The 24,619-nt window shown below is 39.4% G+C and overlaps 1 protein-coding gene across 6 annotated transcripts in view; it reads left to right on the top strand.

The window, feature by feature from the left end:
* Window positions 1-24,619, top strand: part of DPP6 (dipeptidyl peptidase like 6) — a 567,835-nt gene that overhangs the window by 440,780 nt on the left and 102,436 nt on the right. For all 6 annotated transcript variants that reach the window (XM_074899909.1, XM_074899911.1, XM_074899908.1 and 3 more), the window contains exon 7: window positions 16,726-16,807. In XM_074899909.1, coding sequence (XP_074756010.1) covers window positions 16,726-16,807 — 82 coding nt within the window. The remainder of the gene's footprint in view (window positions 1-16,725; window positions 16,808-24,619) is intronic.

Consider the following 24,619-nt stretch of genomic DNA (forward strand, 5'->3'; position numbering starts at 1 on the left):
TAGGCGTTGCACAGCATTTCCAAACTTAATGAAAGGATATTGCTTTACCTAAAGCAGGTAGCATGAAAGGTTTTGTATCATTACAAGTAACAAAATTCCATCACACAGTGCCTCCTCATTTAGGTCTCTCTGTCCACTGGAGGTCCTGAGGTAGGCTCGGTGTTTAACATAGGCTTCAATTAGCTTGAGGAGAACCTTCTTTAGAATCATAGAATAGAATCATAGAATCATTCAGGTTGGAAAAGACCCTTGGGATCACTGAGTCCAACCATCAGCCCTACTCTACAAAGTTCTCCCCTACACCATATCCCCCAACATCTCATCTAAACAACCCTTAAACTCATACAGGGATGGTGACTCCACCCCCTCCCTGGGCAGCCTATTCCACTGTCTGACCACTCTTTCTGTGAAAAATCTTTTCCTAATGTCCAGTCTAAACATCCCCTGTTGGACTTTAAAGCCGTTCCCCCTTGTTCTGTCACTAATTACCTGTGAGAAGAGACCAGCACCAACCTCTCTACAATGTCTTTTCATGTAGCTGTAGAGAGTGATGAGGTCTCCCCTCAGCCTTCTCTTCCTCAAACTGAACAGTCCCAGCTCCTTCAATCACTCCTCATGGGATCTATTCTCCAGGCCCTTCACCAGCTACATTGCCCTCCTCTGCACTCGCTCTTATCACCTAGCTTTGATTAGTTGCAGTTTTTTAAATCCCCCTTTCTCATCTTCGTCTTTATGGCACTGCAGGTTACCTGCAGCTCCAACTCCATCACCCTGCAGCTCATTTCACTTGTCTTGTTTTTCTAGAGTTTAGCCCATAGTTTCTACCTGCATTTCCCTTGATATCTTTTTTATATATACTTTAAGGACTGGCCCAACTGATCAGGAATGGAATGCCACCGTACCAATAAGACACATGCAGGCATATGATGATACATGGTGTTTCAGAGTGACATTTACATAGCACCAGTGGAAATGCATAAGTTGCACAGCAAAATTCCTGAAATCATTGTCAGTAAATACAAAGCTAAAAGCCAGGAAACTGTGTGCTTTAAGTATCATATTGGTGATAACTGTGCAGGAATAGTAAAAAGGGTCAGTATAGTTGTGCTCTGCCATTTCCATAGAACATACACACAACTCTGGTTATAAAACATAATTTCAGTATTTGCTATTCTTTCTCACTAAGCTGTCATTTCTGTACATTATGGCTAAACGGGTAGTAGATGTTTTGCATCCTTGCAATAGCTGGCAAGACCTGTAAAGTTTAAAAAAATCTGCCTGGTTTATACACAGGATGATCATAGGATCACCAGATGACTCAGTCTAGAAAGGCTCTTCCAAGGTCTAACCTCCTGCTCAAAGCTGATTAAACCTGCAGGGATGGAAACTGCACAGCCTCACTGGGCAACCTGTCCCACTGACTGACTGTCCTCGTGGGGAGAAACTTTCTCCTTATATCTAACTTGAACCTCCCCTTTCAGTTTATATCCATTCTCTCTCACTCATACCACCATATTAAATGGATTAGTGTCTCTGATTTAGGAGAACACTGGGGCAGGTCCTAAAGTCCTTTTGATTTCTGCATCCATGGGTGCCTGTCCCGGAGAGAAGGCAGGATCCTGACTATGCCTGTGTACAGTGGATCAGCAGCCTTCCCACTGGAGGGACATCATCGTTTAACACAGGAATGGTGTTTTAAGGGCAAAAGTCCTAGAAGTCAGACATCGCAACACCTACTTTTTTGAATCCCGTGCTTTCCTTCCAATCCAGTTTCTTTGGTATACTCATCAGTGGATTTAACAATAGAGAAGATCCAATGGCAAAATATAAATGCATCTCTCAGCATTTTTCCCCCTAAAAATACTAGTTACATTCAGGTGTTCCTCAAGGATTTGTCTCATCACAATTGCCACCCCACAAAACCAAATAAAACCCCAAAAAAAACACCACAGAAAAAAACAAAAAAAAAAGAACCCAGCAACCAAAAAAACCCCACCAAACAACAACAAAAAACTGAAGTAATTTTCTTTGGCTTCTACCTAGCAACAGAGAAACAATACTTTGTACAAAAAAAATCTGTAGCAGACACATACATGATTTAAAATCTGTGAGCCCTGGAGCTTGTGAAGCCTGCTTCCTTGTATCTTGTGATTGTCTCACCAAAAAAATTATGAGCTTGAGTTTAAGTTATTTCCATGTACAGTTGGAACATAGGAATTGGGAGATTTCTCACCATCATCCATGTCAAAGCTCTGGTCTTCCAGTGTGACACACTTCAGACCTCAGTCTCTTTCCTTCCTCGCCTCAATCTGGTCTTTGTTTTTGACTTTTGGTTGGTTGTTTTTTGGTTTTGGTTTTTTTTTTTTTCTTTTTTTCCAGGAACTTATTGGATTTATTTAGTTTTTGAAAACTCCATCTTTCTGGCAATATATCTGAAATTAGCTTGTGGTCTGAAAGGGTGTTGAGCAACAGGATGAAGACACAGCATAAGCACATAAGCTTTTTATCTGCAGTAAACCTGGCTAAGAGCAAAAGCATTTGACTGACAGCATAGTTCTATTCCAGACAAAACAGAGGTGGAAAAAATAGAAGTATCATGCATAGTATGTATTAAAAACGCTAAAAATGAACAATACAGTGGTCCAGGCAGTTTGCTACTACTACATGATCTTTCTTCATCCCTGACAACCAACCTTCTGTTCCCCCAAGCTTCAGCTATGTTGCAGTCTCAGCTGTGTTTCGCCTTGCTCTCCATGTTTGGTTGAACAGTGGTGCAGGCAGTTGGAGGGTTGGATGTGTCAGAGGAGAGTATCCAGTATAAGGGGAAGATTTGGAAAGTGAGAGGGTGCCAGAAGGCACACAGGTGTGTCAGACATTGGTGTCCCACAGCAGGATATAGTGATGGATCAGGCGACCACTGGCAGGAGGAGGTTTGGAAGGATTGCTGCGTTTCATGTTGATGCAGGAATGATTTATGAAGTGGTTTGGGCTGTAAGTAGGTATACAGCCATTGCAAACCACATTGTACAGTAACAGTTGCACTGATCTTTCAGGTGATCATAGTGCGTGTGAGTGTTGGAAAGGGTGGTGCATTACCATTTCCCCAGAACATGGGCATTTATTGTGCCTTTGGAGTTCCACATATGTTTTAGGGTGGTGCATAAAGAAAGAGGACAGGTGTAGCAGGTAAACATGATGTAACAGGTGATGAAATACTGCAGCTGAAAGTAGAGCCTCTGTTGGGTGAAGGGGTAGAAATCTGTTCATCATGTATTTATTTCATATTTAACACAAGAGTGTTGCTCTGATAGATGTGTGTGGATGAAGATTATTGAGGGCAGGACTAAGCACACGGACACAGCACAAGATTCAGTTCTGTTTGACGTTCCAAGTCCTATGGTAATGACAAAATTTGCAACCCACAGGCATCATCCTTGCCTTCCACCTGACCGTAACACAAGTGTCAAAAGCCTTTGACACTGAGCAACAGTCCCTTTGCCATTTCTACAAATGCTGTTTTCATGCATTAGTTCTCTTCTGCAAGTAGACACGAGCTTTACACCCTGTCAGTGTATGCCGAGGGTGCCTCGACATACCTCCAAATCAGCAGTGACTGCTGGGGAACAAACTCACTTCCCCCTGGCAATATCCCTCCTGCTCATCAGTCACTCACTTCTAGAAGCAGGCTGTGACAGTGTGATTTTCCCTGTGCTCTCTCTACCTTGTTCCTCATCCTCAACTATGATCTGCCTCATCAGAAAGGCCAGACGGTTTAGGCCTTGTACCCACTCATGCCCTTGCTACACCCCTGCTGAGCCTAACTAATAAGGAAGCCAATTAATCTAACTGTGGCATCACTTTTTAAATAACGTGACATTAATCTGCCAGCCTAAATTGCTTTTTAAAGGGAAATATCTAATTATTTTTGCTGTGTTCTGCAGACTCTCCAGATTCAGGCTGTGTCTGAAGTCAAAAGGGGCTCATAACGTCATTTTTCCAGATTTCATTCTGAGCTCTTCATAAGTTTGACAAGCCAATTTGGGCACATCCTTAGCACATACATTCACAAATGGTATTTTATACAGGGTGCAGCACTGCAACATTTTTCCGTCAGAGCTATTGTGGAAGTGAACTCCCCACATAAGGAGTAGCAAAACGATTTGTCTCTCTATAGGACAACTAATATATGCTAATGACATAGACTCAATGGATTTTATTTAAAAATGAAAATAAGCATGAAGTAACAGAAAGAGTAAATATCCCTGCAGGGATACTGCACAGATTTAATTCTTTTTTGTTATTTCAGCCTCCTCAGAGTCTCTTGGTATACTCAGGGTAGAAATCCCTACCGCTTTTGCCACGTTTGCCTTCTGTTTTCAATGGCCCATGGTTTTTAGTTTTCACAGGGGGAGCCTGCTAAGACACGCAGATCTCATTTTCCTGGGCTGAGGTGTGTAGGGGGGTTATGTTCAGTTCAGCTTTCCTGCATGTCACCCATTTCTCTCCTGCTGTTCACCCAAAAAGGAGATGCTGGTGTTGTGTGCCATCTAGTGGAACAAGCCCCTGAGTTTGCTGCTCATGGTCCCTGGTACAAACGTTTTTGTACAGTCCCATCTGCTTTCCTCTGAACAGTGCTGCTTTTCGGATATATCTGCTGATAAATATTTTCGCAGAGCTCCTCTCATAACCCCATAGTTGCACTTGCCACATTGTAATTGCCAGCTAGTTGCAATTTATAGGTACTGCAATAGCATCTGCAGGTCTAGATGTGGAATGGGTTGATCTCGTGCTGGGAAAAAATGGAACACAAATACCATATAGAGTTATTTCCCAATATTATTTTTCTTAACTTGGGAAAATTAAAATTTAGCAATACAATGTAAGCAACAACCTACTTATGAAATCCAACCACCGAAAATTGGTTTATTCTTTGGTGGGTTTTAATAATGTTGCTCTTACTGAGTTCAGTGTGGATGATCTTGTCAGTCACATCCTTCACTGAAATAAGGACAAAAGATTAGTTTGTTCAGAGTTTACATGGTCAGGCCATGACTGACCAGAGTGTTCCCCTAACCTTGTTGCAGGATTTCCCTCACCAGTGTTAAGGTTATTTCACACCAGTGTGTGCTGCTGGACCACTGGTTTGATCTGGCACTGCAGGTCGTAAGCAAGAGCTAATTTTGGATTGATATTCAAGGGGGTACATCTACCTTTAACTTTTTGCTTTGACCAGCAGAAATATTACATGTTTTTACAGTTCTGTGTTGGTTTGCATTCCCCAAAATAAAGCCCAGCATAAAACATGTGTTTCCTCAGACCTCCTAGTGCTCACCCAGTTCTGCATGAACTGTTTACCTCTGACCATAGCTAGGTGACAGGGATGAGGGCTGACCCCCTTGTATGAGCTCTGAGCAGTGTTAGCACACCCAGCTGGGATGTGTCAATGGGAGCTTCCAAATATGCTTATAGGGATCAGTGAGAAAATCAGGAGTTATTCCCACTCCTCATTGATTTTTTGTTTGGGAAGGAGGGAATTGTACACAGTTACTCCTAAGCAGAATCCATATTTTTTCACAAGTTTATATGGTGTAGTCAGAGGAGCATGGTAAGTGGATCACAGGAGCAATTGCAGAGCTGAGTTCAGCTCTTCCTGCCTGCTCTCCTAAGGTCTGTAAAATACTGCATGCATCTCCTACACTGAACTCCCAGTAGCTTCAAGAGAAGTCCCGTGGGTTGAATGAGTGCAAAATATGCATTGGAGATCCACAGAAGTGATAACAGGAGGAGGAATGGAGCCTGTGCTTCACTGTAAGTAAATTTTCAAAGTGGTGTCTGTAGATCTCTCTGGAGAGCTCTCACTAATGTTCCTGTCTTCTTCTTTTATATGAGCTACTGGCAGGAAAGAGGTTAAAGTTAATTAAAGAAAACTTAATCAGATTTGTACATACCCTGTTGTATAATGTTTTGCAAGACAACAAGGTTTTCCTTGCACACGCTCCTATTTCCATATTCACAGTGAGAGAATGTGTTTCATTATTTAGAATTATGGTTAAAAAAACTTCAGGAAACTGGCTCTGCTGCAGATATCTGTCCATTTGACCAAGATTGTTATATTTTATTGTGTTCTGGCCTGTTAATGCCCCTTCTCTATATCATTAGAGAAACTTCCTGTGCCTCAGTGTCCCCATCTGCAAAGCAAGGAAAGAAATATTGTTTACCTGACAGAGGCAATATGTAATAATAACTGTAGAGAGTGCTGCACAACTGCACTCTTTAACATTTATAAACTTGTACAAGAACCCCCATTTTATTTTAAGAGGGAAGTACTGTAATTAATAGTCCGTTTTCAGCTAGTTAAATTGTACTTGGAGAAGCTGAGCATTTTCCCCCAACAATGCTAAATAGAGGTTGAAATAAACCCTTATGAAAAGGTATGTAAAACCAAAACAATTTGAAATTTGTTAAAAAAGTAGAAAAATGTATTCTGTAGTTCACAATCTGCTATTGCTATGTCTTTCTCTTATCCCTCTTTACCAGTTATGATTCTATAGTTTTTATCATCTTTTTGAGATAGTTTATATAGTTAATTAAGGCACCTCTGCTACATAGTGTGGTGGCTTTTATGCTAGACTATAAATAACAACATCCTCATGATGTGATAAGCTTTTTCAGTTGTATTTTGACAGCAGAAGACTGGCCCTTGAAATAGTTACACTTGATAGCTTTATTGTGGAACCTGACCTTAAATCCTCTGAAGTGGATAGGAATCTTTTAGTTGAGTTTACTGGCATTTGGCTCAAGCCCTGTTGGAGCCGTTGGGATTCTTGCATTTTATAATAATCTGAATTAAACACTCTGTAAATCACTGGAACAGTGGTTAAATCACATACTGGCTTATTGCTTGCAAACACATTTTGTACCTCTTTAAGAAGAAAGAGCCAGCATTTTATCAAGCAAGGCCGTTATTTGAGCATCACTCACTTCTAAGCAGTGGCATGTTGAAAGCAGCTCAGCCTTGGAAGACAATTCAGGCAGGACTCAGCTGTGCCGGTGGGAGGAAATCCACTTCAGCAGCTCAACACCATATCATTTCCTGAGGGGATTTGCCATTTGTTCACCCATGTTGGTCACTGCATTTTTTTTTTTTGTGAAATGTTCCTTTCCTGTGTAGGCAAAGCAATTCTTACCACATGCTTCTCTCTTCCTGAATCAGTTGTGATGTGGGTGGACACCTTAGAAACCATGTATAGCAATAATAATAACGAATAGTCCCCTGATGGGAGAATTTGCTATTAAGAATTAGAGTAATGACTGCTGAGACTGGGAAAAAAAAAAAAAGTTCTTGGGTAATTAATAGTTACATGCAGATGTTAACAGTTTAGCAGAGAAAAGCCCAGCAACCAACCTCCTTATGTTACAGAAAAGGTCAATATCTTATGGCTCATCAAGCAAAAAAAAAAAAAAAAAAAGGAAAGAAGAAAGGATTGAAGCAAACTCTCCCATAGTATTTGCATGAGGCAGCATCACCTGAAATGAAGGCAGGGCTCCTATTAAATTCTATTCTTGAGTAAATATTCTTTGCTGGATTTGGAAATGTTCACGTGTCCCAGTGTGAATGAACCTCTCCAATTCCCAGGCTCATCCTCCAAACCACAGACACTGATGCAGTCCACATTCACATCCCAACCTGACCACCACCAAAACTTGGCAAATACCCATGGGTTTTTCTCCTTATTCTTATACAACAAGGTTGAGTTTTGACAGAAGTACATTCAGTTTTGACAGAAAACAGAAATAAAGGTGGATAAAAGAAAGCATATAAAATGGTGGTACATAGTACCAAATAGGCAGCTAACCGCAGCCTGTACAGTTGCTGTTTTCATGCATCACCTTCCCAGAAATGAAATTGTTCTGTAGGTGGATTTTCATTGTGGGGATTGCAATTGTTTGGTTTGCATTTTTGTCCTAATGTTCAAGGTTCTGGGGAGATTTCCACTAAAATAAGAACAAGAAACATGCATTTCCCCAGGGGGCCATGATAGCAGTGGAGACACCCTGCAGCCCGGGCCTTGACTATTTGTTGCTGTGGCTGGGTAACAAACTTTTTCAGCCTACTTAAACACCCAGTGCGTTGTCGTTTGATTACACATTACAAAAAAAAATGTGCACTGCGTGTTACAAAACACAGACTCATATTTTTTGTGGGCACCTGAAAAAAAAAAAATTTTTTTTGAGGACCCAAACATGCAAGATTATGGGCATTTTCTCACTGTCATGGGGTTTAATGGGGCCTAGGCTCAGGCTATATAGTGACCTGTGCCCTGTCACTGAGGACTGTGTAGTAATCTGTGCCCCGCCTCTGAGCAATATATAGTAGTCTCTGCCATAGCACTTGTGCACCTCAGTGGTGTCCTGGGGCTCCCATTCCTCCTTGCTACCTGGTTCTGTGATGACTTCACAGGTAGACACCAATCAAATTTAATAGGCTGAAAATCTCTTGTTATCCCAAAACAGGAATTCTATGCCCTTGGGGAGCTCAGAACATATGGGGAAGAAGGGAATGGGAAAATTTAGGAAATGCAAGAAAGGACCTTTGGGTGGAGAAAGGATGCTACAGCCAGGGCTTTTCTTGATACAGTAACCACTGGTATAACAAAGATGATATAATCCCAGGCTGATAGCCCACATTGTGTCACATCAGCCTTGATGTCTCCTCATCCCTTATCCTAACCTTCCATTTATTGAATGCTCCACTACAAATTTAAGGAGATAAGACTGGAATAGAAAAGGTTGCTTTCCCATGTCACACATGATAAGGAAATAGAGGAATGAAAGGACCCTCCATATGCAGAGTTATGAAGGCAAAAGTTACACCTCATTTCAAACATAAGCATTTCCTCTTACCCGTATACTTGCAGTCTATGCATCTCTGTTATGGGGCAGAACTGTAGGGCTGGAGTGATATTTTAGTCCTTTAAATAAGGAGAGTATTTTACAATCCACTTTTAAACTGTATCTGAAATCAGACTAATTGTGGTATTGCTTAAAAGTGATCATATCTCTGTTGATGAGAAATGGAAATAATGTCTCTACTAAGTGTATGCCTTGTTAATTTTAACTGATGAGGACATGGTCTATGTGGAGAGAGGCTGTTCAGCAGTGTATTGTGTTTCAATATTCCTCAGAACCTACACACAAGCCTCCAAGAGCTCATCCTGTTCACATGAGAATAAATAAGATTTGCTCAAAGACTCTTAGTTTTCAAAAAGATACAGAGAATACTGAGTCATTCTGGTTTTGTCTGAAACCCACTAACACAAACTGTTAGATTAGTTTAGAGCACAAGCCCAAGAATCAATCTTGCCCCAATTAAAAGTGTGACCCAGTGTCCAGTGAAGTCATATTGTAACGAGGCACTTCTGCTGGCTCTTAGAGTAGGAGATCACAGCTGTATCTCATTTTATGTACTAATAATCCCATATTGCTCTCTGCAGGCATCACATCATGGTGCTATATTTTTGTTAGGGTTTGGAAGTCTGACAAGGTCAGCTGGATGGAAAATGCCAAGGTTTCATCAGAAACATCCTTTCCTGGAGACTGGCAGAGTTGCTCTGAAGAACCCTGTGCATTCATCCCAGGCTCATTATTCTTGAGATCTTCCCAGTTCATTCTTAAACCTCTCAGTACTTACTGGGCTGTTTCTCTTCAACCTGTAGTTTTTTGGTACTTAGATGGCTGAACTTTGGCAAGCTGTAATTCTGAATAGCATTCTTGATGGCATTCAGATATTTAGATTTTTGTTTTACCATGCCTGTACGTAAATATTGTTGTACGTAAATAGACTTGAAATCCTGATAAATCCAGTGCCTTGAGTAGCTCTGAGATCAGAGCTGGCTGAGAAACTTCTATAGCATGAGAGAAAATTACTTTTAAGTGGTTCTGTTTATCACCTGAATGCTATCACCTCTCATTGTCTCTTTAGGAAACAAAATACAACTCCAGGAACAAAAGTTCTTTAAAAAAATGCAGTAAAAATTCACTCTGTCATCTATGATTTAGAGGGGTCACATGAGAAACATGATAATGTCATCATTTTAAAAGTAATGCTACCAGTATCCAAGGACCATTTCCACTGTTTGCTTACTCAGGGAAACCTAGAGATTTTGATCAACGGCTTGCAGTCCTCCAGCCTCCATTACCGTGACTCCTAGCTGTGTACCAGACTTCGATGCATTTTTAAATCAGTTTTTGTAGACCTCTAGAAAAGCAAGCCTGTGCCATCATTTTACATAATTTCCAATGGCAGTTGGTGGCTCCTTTTCTGACAAGTGATTGATTTTAAAGTGGTATTAGTATTGTGCAAGATTTTGCGAGCCCAGTACCAATTATTACATTGATGGATGCTCTACAGACACAGGCAGACTATAATCAAAAAGATCTCTGAGCTCATATTGTTGGCTTGAATCTGACTGCATTGCCAAATTATGGACAAATGTTTTAGATTCCCCTGCCTTTTTTTTATGTTCTAAATCCATAGAATTCATTCATCTTGGACAAAATGGCTGGTAAGTTCAGTTGTTTTTAAGAACAACTGAATGATGTGAAGTGTATGTGGAGTTGAAACTAATAAGTTTAAAACTGCTTTCATTATCTTCTACTTTTGTTCACTGAAAAGTGCTGTAAGGAAAATATGTGAATGTGTGCGTATGTGCATTAAATATTCAACAGCGGACAAGCCTAGATGAATGGAAGAGCCTTACCCATCTATTTAAGCACATTTATTAGAATTCCAGAAGGATTCTTTTATTTGCATCTTCTGACAGTCTGATTTCTTGATTATCTGTTCTGGCAAGTCTTTGATTCCCATTTGTATTATATTTTATTCTATCTCACTGCGAGTCTCTGTGTATCTCCTGGGAAGCAATTTTCTTAATGTCACCTGTCTCCTCTTCTCCTTGGTGAATACTGAAGTAAACAAGTCATTTAATTGTTTAAGGATGCATTTTTGTTTCTCAAGAAATAGCATTCCTGCTTCTTGGAAATCTTTCCCTCTTTTTCCAAGTACGTATCTGTGGTTCTGTGTACATTTATCAACACATATGTTTTACAGACTTCTATTTCTTTTCACAAATTTTCTCCAGTGCACTTTTTTCTTATCACATATCAGAAGATCTTAAATATTATGAAGCTTCCAGTTCTTTATAACCTTTCCAGATTTCTTCTCTACATGGTGGTTTATGTCTCTTTTCTTTCCTTCTTTCTAAGGAAGAAGAAATCTGTGCAAGCCCGTGTCTGATCTTATGCTATTGGAAGTAAATGGGAAGACACCACATTCTGCGTCTGAGACAGATAGATTAGATATATAGTTTTTTATAGTTAACCACTAAAAAGGCTTAAAGTACTGTGAGCTGATGTGCTTAGGGCTGGAAATAGTGCTGGCTTGATGCAAAATAACAAGAGGGGATATTTTTGGCTTCTACACACTTTTTAAAAATTGTCTTTATTTCTTCAACTTCTTTGTCTATACTAATGAAATTGTAATATACTTTCTATATTTTCCAAATTTATGGCACAGTTAAGCAAGGGGGTTCAAAGTTTTTCGTAAGAACTAATTCCAGCTCATATCCATAGTTTTGGTTATTTGTTTAGAAGATGGACACAACAGAGTAGCCTTTGGTACAAATTGTTAATTTTAATCACACACACAAAGAATTTCCATACAAATCCTATTGTTCTGCATTTAAAATTAAAATTTAAAGGTTATTTAAACAGACCCTAGAAGAACATCCCGTACCATACCCCAGAATTTAACCGCTTTTTTTCAATTTCAGACTTTTTCAGTCTGGCATTGTAAAATATATATATTTTTTTTTTTTAAGTAAAAGGAGACTCTCCCTCAATTACAGTGGAACATTTCTGTTGTTTTTTAAGTTGCTTCCGAAGAACTTAATATAGAACAATTTGTCATTTTTGTGCTCAGAGACTCAGTGCCATGAAGTCTCTGAGGGAAATTGGTCTTCTTTAGAATAGGAGAAAATGTCAGAAGAGAGAACACACAGATGTAAAAAATTCAGCAGAAACAATACAATCTCTTTAAAATTAGTTCCTCATTAGTCATGGCATTTTTTTAAGGTTAAAACCAGGCAACCTGATAGAATTGATTAGTTTCTTTTATTCAACATATATATTCTGAGCTAAATTACAAGCAGAAATGATTTGGCAGACAGCACACTAATTGCACTCAAGAATTTCCCTTATTTGGAAATTTTGAGGGGAGACTTTTTGGCAGAAACTTCATCTAGATGAGCAAATTTCACAATTTACTACTTCAATAATGTTTTTTGAACATTGCGCTAATAAAACCATGCCCATGTCTGGAACAGTTTAACAGCCTCTGGTCTAGACAATGTCATCTTAACATGGAAGAGTTTATACAGCATCTGCTCCATCTTCTGTCTGGCCTAAAACAACATTATTATTCCCTTCTTTCCTGGGGTTTAAAATCAATCAATTTAAGAGATGATAGAAACAATGGCAGCCCTTTAATAAGGCCTTGCCATTTCTTTGGCTGGGAATGAAGATTAAGGTTCTTTTCCTTAAGGAAATAGTGAAAATGGTGTGAGGATGCAGGATGTAGTTCTTCATGCAAACCAAAACCAGGAGATAGAGAATGCTTTCAGAATAACCCATTTCCAAGCAAGCATCCTTGCACAAATGAGCTCACAAGGGGAAGCCTCAGATCCAAACAAGCCCCAATTATGAGGGTCTGTGAGGAGTACTAGCTCTTTGGAGAGGCTGAGATGATCCATAATATTGATTGATTCAAGAAAAAATAGAGAGGAATTTTAATCAGGCTGTTTTGGAGGAGAAGCAAGGGCATAGCTATGGAGGATTATAGCTTATCAGCAATAACATACCTCCCAGAAGGAGTTGACCACCATGTGATCCCATTTATGCAGCACTTGGAAGATGGACGTGTTTCTTCTAGGATATAGGTGTGCATTTGGTCTCACTCCCTTAAGGGATTTTTACCAAGGAGAGCTAAAGTCCAGAATAGTACAAGGTAATTGGAAATGTGTTTGATAGCTGCTCTCCAAACAGATTTCTCAGTTTGAGGAACACTAAGAGCTTTCCTGGGGAGAGCAGTAGAGGGTTGTGGCCATCCTGACTGGAGCAACTGTGTAGACAACTCCTTCTCCTCTCTGTAGGTGATATAACAGGTTCGTAAAGGGGTTGCTTGGGGCTGCCAGGGAAGGAGTCCACATGTATTCCACCTCAGACCGTGCACCTGACATAGCCCAAGGAACATAACCCGTGGGAATCTGGTCTTTCACATTAAAGTTCACAAGTAGGTGAACTCTATTTTCATGCCACCTTCAGGCTTACTGACAGCCCAGTCTCCCCTGGCCACTGCTAAGACAGCCCATCTCCAGATCGTTGCTGCAGTTTCTCTGAAGCCTGCTAGATCAGTCTTGGCAAGGAGGGATGTCTTCTCAATACCCTTGCAAATGATGCTGAAGTTTCCTGCAGGTGGGGGAGTGAATGTTGCTACTCTAGGGAAGAGGATTCTCTTCACAAGAGATGAGGAACAAGGCAAAATCTACCAAGAGGAAAATGTCCATCTTTCAGGAGTGTTCGTGGGGGCGAACTAGGATCTTAGACTGCTATCATAGCTTGTGGTAGAAAAGAGTAACTCACAGTGTGATGATGGGTGCCTGGCTACCGCCTACTTTCAGTGGTCTACATCACAACCTGGATGTTCATGCTGTTATGTGCTGAATATAGGGGCAGTTTATGGTAACTAGGTTTGTAGATCAGGCACCTCCAGACAATATGCAATTCTATCAGTCAGCCTTTCTATCTGCATATTTATCAAAAGATTTCAAGGCAAACAAACAAGATTTTGCTACAAAACAGTTTTCTCAGCCATTCTGAACAACTTAAGAGGGAACTCAGGAGATGCAATTCTATTTTTCCTCAGCCGTACCAGAGAAAGGGAAGATGATTTTGCTTTTTTTGCCTGCAGCAGAACTTTTTGCTGGTAGATTGGATGGAGTGCTTTTCCTTCTGCCTTATCAGCTACCAAATCTGGTTTATGCAGCATTTCTCATTGTGTTAGTTTTTCTCTTCTGAAAGATGATGCAGTAAACAGAACTTGTCTGGACTCTGGTCTGAATTATTGGCTGTATTTATCTGTTCTTTAGCTCCACCTGTGTTATCTGAAGCATTACAGGTTTGAAATCTTATAGTTTGTATAATCTGTTTATTTAGGGATTATATTTTCCCCTCTATTTGTAATTTCATAGAATTACAGATCACAGAATGGTTTGGACTGGAAAGGACCTTAAAGATCATCTAGTCCCTACCCCCCTGCCATGGGCAGGGACACCTTCCACTAGCCCAGGTTGTTCAAAGCCCCGTCCAACCTGGCCCTGAGCACTGCCAGGGAGGGGGCAGCCAACAGCCTCTCCTGGCAGCCTGTGCCAGTGTCTCACCACCCTCACAGTAAAGAATTTCTTCCATCTAGTCTAAATCTACCCTCTTTCAGTTTAAAACCATTACCCCTCGTCCTATCCCAATGCTCCCTGATAGAGTCCCTCCCCATCTCTCCTGTAGCCCCCTTTAAGTACTGGAAGGCCGCTATAAGATCTCCTGGAGCCTTCTCTTCTCCAGGCTGAACAACCCCAACTCTCTCAGCCTGTCTTGCTCTTCTTTTCACCATAGATAAAAAAACTCCAAGAACTAGATAGTTTGTTTGACAAATAGTGAAGTACTTTTTTATTCTCCCATAAGAGGTTTTGATTTGACTCACTGTTTTTCTCTCTTCCTCCTGTACTCAAAGGTTACTCTCTGTTAAGATAATCAAGACAGCTAACCAGAGAGTCTTAACAGGAATAGCTGACTTGAAACTGAAGTAGCTAATGCATACAGGCTTGAACAGATCCAAGAGAAGTTGTATAGCTATTCTTACTGGAGTATGAATTTGTGACTACTATTGGTAGGAGTACAGTATGAGAGTTATGTTGTCTCTTGTCCGTATGTTAAAAAAATTACTTGAGGCTACCCACAAAAACACCTTCTAGTTAAAGACCATGAGAAGAAAAGATATCATTTTACTCCACCATCAGTAATTGTGGATGACACTTCGCCTATAGAGCCTATCTGGACACCCTGCAGTACGTTCAGACTTGAAGGGTCAGTCCCTTAACAAACTGCTCTTGCCCCTCCACATTCCTAATGGATCTCATCTGCATCAAAGATGTAATTTTGACCACTTTAATTTTAACTGGCTCCACAGACCCCTTCTCAGGGGCCTTGCAGACATTATGGGTTATGATTTATAACCACTGATACACATATTCTAGCAGGAGAGCAGAAGTTGCTGTTTCAACTGCAGGAGTTACGGAAGGGGGAAACTATAGATATTGGTGTCCTCCTCTAGGGTCTGCCCTGATTTTAGCTGGCCTTTGAACAGGAGTTAACAGGAAAAAATAGTTTTTGCACATTGGATAAACTGCACAAAATAAATTTCTAAACATTCCTCTTGCTGCTGTCTTTGTACTTGCCACAACAGCCCCGGTGCAGCAGGAATGTGCAGCCAAGGGAGTTCTTGTCTGAAAGGGCAGAGCTGGAGTGTAACTGTGGTACAGTACCAGGTCACAAAACAGGCAATAAAGAGAATTCAGTTAGTGTCTCATTACTGCATTTAGTTTTGTTCTGTTTTGAAAATATGATCTGGAAAACATTCCCTTTAATGAAGAAATAAACTGTACAAGCAGAGAACGCCTTTTGCTTAAGGGCTAGGCAGGCTTTGGCTCTTTTCTCTGATTTTGGTCATGTTGGCCTGAAATTGCCTTGTTATTCCTATCTGTAGACCAGTGATGATAATATCCTTACTTTTAAAAGCAGTTTGAGATCTGCTAATGAGGCATACTGTATACAGGCTTTATTAGTGTTCTTGTTTGTAGAATATTACTATACACAGAGTTATAGCAGTGTGAATTCAGAATATGTAATGTAATTATTTGTGCTGAGTATAAATACAGTCAAGGCAATGCTGTCTGTGATAAAATGACATTATGCTGCTCTGACCTTTACCAAAAATGCCTCCTTTTTCTATATTGCATTTGCTATGTCTCACTGAAGTTCTGCTAAAAATGAATGTAATGAATGAAAGAACAAGAAAAGCATTTTTATTTTCTTTTCCAAAAAAATGAGGTACTTGGTATTAATAGGAGCTTTTCCCTTCGAAGGCAGGCTGCATAGCAGTTGTTATACAGTTGCTAAACTTTTCACCGTCATGTTCAAAGGAAAATTATTAGGCATAAAAGCCATGGGGTGAAGAAGATGAAATTATATTTTTCTTATGGCAGTGTGATTCAAAAATATAATTATTGTTTATCCTTTGTGGATGCCATCAGTGTTGATAAATACAATTACTTTGTTTGCCATCCCTTGACTAATTCTTAAGGCTTAGGCAAGTCAGCAGTGGAACTAATGTGTTTAACTTAATAAGAAACAGAAATTGTCAGTTAAATACTTGATCTTACCAATGCTTGCTAGTGGTATAGTGCTTACCTTATGCTAAAAAATTCTACTGAGATCTGGCGCAAAATACTAGATGATTCCAGCTGAAAGACACCTTATGAGGTCATGGTAGATTTCCAAAGCAGCTGAAATAAGGACATTTCTGAAGCTGAAATCTTATTTTTTTTCTTTTTGCAGGGATCCCCAGAATTTGTATCCCCCTGAGGTCAGCAATGCAAAGCTTCAATATGCTGGTTGGGGTCCAAAAGGGCAACAGCTGGTAAGAGAAAGAACAAGTGTGCAAATGAATTTAGAGACCATCCTGCTATGATGTTGAACTAAACAAAGAATAATTCTTTATTGACTATTTTCTTGAAATCTGTGTGGTAACTTCTAGCACCTTTCTGGGCATTGTTTTATCATGTAATTTATTTATAAAATTCCCAAATACACACATGTACTACAAAGTAATTCTGTCTAAAAATGCAGAGAAAGAACTCTTTATGGAAGGGAAGAACACTTTATGAGAGGATGCAACTGCTTCTCCCAGTGCTGGACACAGGACAGATTGTAGACATAATAGACAGTATGATTTAGTTAGCATATTATTGCTTCACAAGGGCATCTTCAGACTTGCAAACTTGGCACTAGGGATATTTTAATATTAGCAGCTCTGTTTGGAGAATGCACCTCTCTAGAACAGAGTTGCCCTGAATTTGCCTTGTAGTTGTTTGTGAAATAGACAAAAGCAGGAGTGTATTCTGGAAAGTGTTCAGAGTTGGCTTTAAAAAAACCCCACTTGTCAGGGATTCATTGTGTTTCATGGAGCCCTTCATACTGCAACAATCCTGAAATCTCCAATGTTTTGTCCCTCAGCCACTGCCATCTTGGATTTGCTCATTTTTTAGAGCACATATTTCCTGGCCAGATCCCCTGGCTTCGTTTCCTGGTGCAAATCCAGTATTAAGGTTTTGCATATTCCAAACACTCTTTCCACTGTAACAAGAAAAGAAAAAGTGGCAATTTCTTTTTTTGCTATAGAATTTTTATACCAAGAAATAAGCTTTACAAGTTTGTTATCTGATAAAATCTGGCATGTCTCCTGTCCCCAGTCCTCTTGGGGATTTTTTGTCTGTGTCCTTAACTAGATTGTTTTCAAATTTTGTGATTTAAAAAACAGCAACAGGAGACATTATAATTGCTGATCTGCAAGTCAGGTTGGAGGAAACATAACACACAGGAACAGGAAACGTCTCTGTTTTATTGGGAAAATCAGGTTTGAGAGAGTCATTGATCTCAAATCTGATAGGAATGGAGATGCAGCAGCTTTTACCTCTATGCAAAAATGAATTCTGAGGAGCTAATTTTTTTCATTGCACACATATACATGCCCCACTTTCATCCTCTTACATATGCTATTTCAAATTCCTTAGTCTGCTGCCCGACAGATCACTGCTGAGCAGTTTGTACTGATTCACAGGGATTGGGGTCTGATCATAACCAAACTCTTTTTTTCTCTATTCATTGGTGAAGACCGATGTGATATTGTCATTGGGCTTGTGGCCAACTCATGATAATGCACATTAAGTTCAAAACTAGAGACTACCTTTAGGACATGGCAGAGAAAGCAAGAGACCAGCATTTTTTCATTCACTGTTCACTAGCTCTTTCTATTTTAAGTCTAGCAAACTGAGCTTCACAATGTATAGTGAAAGCTACACCTGCTAATTGAAAGGTAGTATTGAGTTGCATTGGTGATTTTTTACATCTCACAAGTGAATCTTCCTATATTTAATATAGGTTTGCTATTTAATATAGTTTTGCCTTCAGCACCTTGAGTCACAGCAGGTTATTGATTCACATTCATGTTATTTTACCAAGCTGAATGGGTGTACTTAACTTTCACCTTGGAAGGAAGATTTAACATTTTTCATACCAAAGTTAAGATCACCAATTTACTTCCTCCATTGACATCTCTACCAAAGTAACATAACTATATAGAAAAGAAAAATATTCATATCAAAATGGACAAATTATATATACAACAGGACAGTATAATCAGTCCAAGAGAAGTTGTCTTCACTCCCAGCTTTATCCTTTAATGCTGAAATAATTGATAGCCCCTTCCACCAATTTTTATTAAGAAATATACATCAAAAAACTTAATTCCCTAAGACATCAAGTTTAGTGTATGTCCCTTCTGAGTGACTCATGGCAGATTTTTTTGAAGTAACTTCAGAGATTCCTGTTACTATTGAATTCCATATGAATCTTGGAAATATCCTCCAGCAGTGGATTTGTTCTGTATATTCCTTTTTTTCTTTTGGTTTGGGGTTTTTTTTTGTTTGTTTGTTTTTTTTTTTAGCTTCCAAATATGTAAATCTGTTGGCATGTAATTCAGCTGTATTCCTTGTTCTTGCATTTGGAATCAGGGTGGGTGAGGAGAACCTCACTGGTATCTTAAGCATTCTTACATACCTCTAACATATGTGTCTTTTTGCTCTTTTCTTTGCCAGTCATTTACCTTAAAATAAAATTACAAATGTAGTTTATAAAATAAGCAGGCTTATGCATGCATCAGTATAATCTATTTGTAGCTATTGATCAGCAGATAATTGACAGAGGAGAACGAAACTTTTTAAAAAAAATATCTACAAGCATTATAAATGAGATAGAGAAAATATACAGTGCTCACTGTTCTGTATTTCAGGACTAATTGCCCAGAATATAATTTCCAGTGAAATTTGTGTCTTCTTCTGTGGGAACAACATCGAGTGCAAAGGCAGAGAAAAATTAAAGTCTGTTTAAACTTGATAGTGTGAATGTGCTTCCTAAATGTAGGCTGGGTTCTGTTGGAGGAGGAGGGAAAAAATGTCAAGTGGAATGGAAAGGAGTAATGTGCTGGGATCTATATGTCAGCTTCCCTGGTTCTAAGTGGTTACAGGGTCAAACACATGTTGGAGTATATGAGGGTGGTCCTACAACTGCACCTAAGGTATGCGAGCATGTGTCAGCTCCAGTTCTGCTCACAGCAGCAGCCCTCTGTGCACAGTCTGTAGCCCAACTGCATGCTACATCTCCCAGGAAAGGTGGGAGCAAAGGGGGCGTGGGTTTTGCATCACCTTGAAGATACCCAAATTTTCAGGAAACAAAAAGCTTTCCCCTTGAAATCTCCTGGTTTGTTTTTCTTCGGCAAAACAAAGGAGAGTAACAGGGTTTGGTTCCAAAATCTTTTATTCCCTTTGTAATTCTATTTCATTCTTCCTAGGGAAACTTTTGGTCACTGTGTCTGACCTCTTTCTTTCTTGCATGTCTAATCATTCAAAAAAGAAACAAATCTGAAACAGAAGAAGCCTGAATGATCTGCATTCTTTGTGATTAAAAATAAACGATGGAACTTTCCCAGGAGCAATTTTCTGTTTATCTTGTTTTCTTTTGTCCTTACTCATTAAATTATATGCCAATTTTTTGATGACTAACTCCTCAGAGCATGGTTCTTGACTTCTTACTATCCTGCAGAATGCCACACATGCCAACAGAGCTGTGTAAATAATGGCAGATATTGGATCTGAGAAAATCTATGTCAGAAGATCAGAATGCAAAAAATCCCTCACTCTGGCACCTAAGAAAAATGCTTCAGCCTTTCTCAGATCTCAGTCAATGTCTTAACAAATTAAATCTTCCAAAACTGGTGGAAGAATTGGGCCCTTACCAGTATGAGCTCCTGAGTCAACAGAAGGAGAGCCACTAGCTTCAGTGCAAGAGGGAACACATTTCTTAAATGTGGCTATTATTAAAAGGCTCATTCCTCTCATTTGTGCTATGACGTGAGCCATCATTTATGCCTTTGTAGAATGAGTGAATTAAATTGGAATAACAGTGTGATATAGTCACTTTTTTGTGGGTGTAAATGACTATGCAAAATGTCTATGAAAACCCATCCTTTTCATGGTGGCCCTGACAGCCCAGTGTCCCCCTAGTATTCGACGGCATCAGCTTACTGGCCTTCAGCACGGTGCTTGGTGGTTTTCAGTGAATAGGCTGTATTATCCTCTGTGGGATACTTTCTAGCAATATGAGGATGTTGGTGGCATTATAGAACTGCAAAGCAGTCTTAAGCTTAATTCTTTGCCCTGATTTGTGTGTGCTTATCTTTGTAAAAATCTTGACTCCTTAGACTTCCTCTCTTTTTCTCATCTTGCCATTTATGACTCAACAGCTACCCACTTTTGGAGTTTCAATTCTGGCACAAAAAAACTTCTGTTAATTAATCTTATTGTAATGTTTTATCAATTTCATCACATTACATCTTTTAGAGCAAGGTTCTGCCCACATGCAGAGGGCTCACATGAGTTTTCTGTGGTACATTTGCCCCAATAATATCAACGCAAATGTTAATAGTTACTATGACCCTGAACTCAGTTTCCACAAAACTTGTGTGGCTGACAGTCTTGGACCCCTCTATTTATCAAGAAAAATAAGTACAGTGTGAAGAGGTTTCCTTTGCTGGTTTGCTTGGCAGCATGGCTGAAGTCAAGGACTGCTACTGTCTAATGCTTATCTGTAGCTGAAGTGCTCAAGGAATCAAAAAAACCTGAAGCTTTTCAGGAGGTTGTTATTTAAGTTATCCCAAAACGAGCACATCCAGGTTCAAAATATGTACTGTAAGGACAAACTAGTTATATATGTGGGCCCTATTGTCAAAAAGAAGGAGCAAGCAGTAGGACTGCTCTAATAATGTGCAGTGAATATTTGCCTGCATTGTCAGCACTGAAGTGCAGTTCACAGGAGCTGTTGAGCTCCAGTTTCAAAAGCAGAAGAACTTCTGCTGTGCTCCTATTTTCCTATTTTTTTTTCCTAAATCAGAATCTGTAACAGCCCTGACAGATACTAATGATAAAGGTGACACATCAGATGCTGTGAGAAGCAGTTCTGCACAACTTTAGAGGCAGCAGTTATAATTCAAAAAAATCTCTCTCATAGATGATAGTATTTATTCTTCAGCAAAGAGAAACAGTTTTTTGAGGTTCTCCTGGTAAGTCAGTCTTTTACTGTTTCCCCTATTTCTTTAAAGTACTAAAAACATACATGAAGAGGATCATAGTTGCCGAAAGTTTTGTAGGCCCTAGCACTGACTGCAACCCCAGAGAATGGTCAAAATGGGTTTCTCCTGCATTTATAGTCAATAACCTTTTCCAGTGTCAAGTCTTTTGGAGCAGCAATACTAACTTTTATTCCTGTAGATTATGCAGCAATGAAGGGTACAATCGGTTCAAAGGTAATAGAAGTTATGTTTCACAGCAGGTGCAGAGGTTACATTAAGAAATCTCAATCTCAGTGAAATGCAAATGCTGGGAAAAAAAGGAGGAACAAGTCTTTCAGCCCCTACCATGTTAGGGCTTTGCTGATGCCATCAAACACTGAATGCTCATGCTGGTAAACAGCTTACTGTCATACATATTACTGGTTTAAAAGTGCAATACAGTTAAGAAAAATGTCTTGCCAACGAGGATATCTAGATGCAAAAAAACTGATTAAGTGATGACACCTGAAGCGACTCCTCTAATTAGCAGGTTTATCCTCACCTGATGACCTGGCTGTCATGCCAGTTTAGTTCTAGGCAAAAGGGCTGCATAGATATAAAGTGAGGAGAACCATTTTCACAGGAGGTACTGAATCATCTGCTGTTGTTCCTAATCCAACAGAACTTTTGAACTGCTGTGTGTATAATTGCTGTAGGTCTATTTGTCTCCACCATTATTTCATAGATTTTTACATCATTATTTTCAAGCTGTTGTTCTCTCACCTTTTCATTTTTCCAATGACATCTGAATCAATATTTAGCTGTGGTCTGCTGTATGTAATTATTCTGGCTTGGTTATCTTGCTAGTTTCAAGGAAGAAAAAGACCCCCTTCCTAATGTCTATATAAGCCCTCTTTAAGCATAGTGAAGCATATTCAGGCAGCTTTTTACATGGTCCCTGAATTCTGGGAAAACAGGAGTTTCAGAATAACAATGTGCTGTCTCCCCGTCATCCCCTCTTCCAATGTCAGAATATATTTTTTAGGGAAACCCCAGTAAGACATATTACACTTACACTGAATACCTAGACAGGTTACTCTGGTTAGGGATTCCCCCTCCTCTCTCTCTTCCTATTTTTTTCAAAGAATTCCACTGGAAAAGTGTTGTGTCCGTGTTTTTTCCTTTGATGCTCTGCTCTTTGGTTACAGTGGCAATAGTGTCCTGTATTTATTTTTGCGCATCCTTGTAATTTCCTTTGGCATCAGTGGGCTTGATGTGTTTGGTCCTCGTTCACCAAAGGGAAGCTTTGGCCTAGTCAGTGTTATGAGCTCTGCTGAGAGCAGTTGTGTCCCTTCCCATCTCAGCATTCTTTGTACTGCATTTTCATCAGAGACAAAAGAGCAAAATATTCAAGATAACTGAAGATGCTACAATAAACGTTATTGAAAGAAGATATAGGTGATTTTCTTGTAAATAAGCTGTTGCTCTTTTTGTGGGTGTGAAAGATTTCAGAGGAAAAAATGAAATTTATTGTTTGCTATAGAAGTTTTACCAATAAATCAGAGAAATTTACTGCTTTTACATCCAAATATGAGACATAGGATGATGTAGGATGTAAGACATTGCCCCTGGAGGTGACAGAGTGCCTTAGGCTTCCTCTGTGACTTCATACATGTCACCTTGTTTTCTGGGTAAGTTACAGCATGAAGATGGCAATGTATTCCTACCTTACAGTGGATTTACAGCATTAATATATTAAATGTTGTGGACATTTACACTCTGCATTAAGAAAAGCAAGTATGTACCTACAGGAGATGCATGCATTGATGGACTTCCTAGCTTAGAGCAATTGTTTCGTTGCACTATAGGGCAAGTGCTGAATTCTCTTCCTTTATATGTTACCACACTTCATTATGTGCTACTGCAGTTGCATAAAATCCAAAATTCCTAAGAGGGCAACTCTAGTGTAGGGTGAGTTCCACTGCAAATAATTCCCTCCTATTACAGAGGTCTAAAATGTTGATATTCCTTTAATTTCAATTGTACTTTATGGATATTGAACCTGTATCTTTTGTTAAGGGCATTTTTCATTTCAGAGATCTAACAGCTAGAAGCATCTGTTTTAGGTCTGTGCAGAAGAGTTTCTGGCATCTTACAAGATGGTTGTTGGTAGATGATGTCCATTGAAATAAGTGCTTATTGAAGAGTGGTTTTTTTTTTTTTTTAAATGTGCTATTTTGTGCCATGAAAATAGTTACCTTTTACTTTAGTAATTGGTGAGAGTATGATTATGTGATACATGTTAGGATGCAGGACAATCAGGACTAAGCAGTGCCATCTAAGGGATACAGATGCCACCTGAGCTCACCTTCATTTGTGGCGGTGGTCTCTCCTTCCCCAGAAACTGCCATTCATCAGACCCATGAGAAAGCTTCAGGAATAGTTCTGTTAGCTCTACTCTTCAGCTCCTGGAATAGATGTTGATCATTCCTGTTACTAAACATTGTATTAAAAAGGAATATTACATTGACTAGCTCACTGTCCAAGGTCAGATGTGTACCTGGAGGAACCCTGAATCTCAGCTGCCAGTTTCTTTATGCTGACAAGTAATATCTGCTCTCCTTAGCCAGATATTCATTCTATAACACAATAAAATATTTAAAATGAAAGACTGTGTCATCTCACATTAAATAATCTAATTTGTAGTGATGCCCTACATAACCATCAGCGATACTAGGTTACAGAATACAAGGTAATCCATCAAGCAGAATTTAAAAGCAGAATCGGAGTTCCATACTAAATGGTACATTTACTGATACAGTCTTTAATATATCAAGGCAGTTATAAATTAAAATAACCCCATTAGAATCCAGGGCAAGGAAATCCAAGAAGACATGGTTCTCTTTGTTGAGGTGAAATAAACCCTCTTCTCACTGAAGAACAGAAAATAGGACAACGTTTTGAAACATATATTTTTAAATCTCCAGATCTCCAGAATCATGATAATTGCTTCTTTCGTTGGACTCTGGCAGATTCTAGGTGCAATCAGAATCTGTACATGTTGTGGGC

This window comes from Athene noctua, chromosome 2 (assembly GCF_965140245.1).
Source record: "Athene noctua chromosome 2, bAthNoc1.hap1.1, whole genome shotgun sequence".
Classification (NCBI taxonomy): Eukaryota; Metazoa; Chordata; class Aves; order Strigiformes; family Strigidae; genus Athene; species Athene noctua.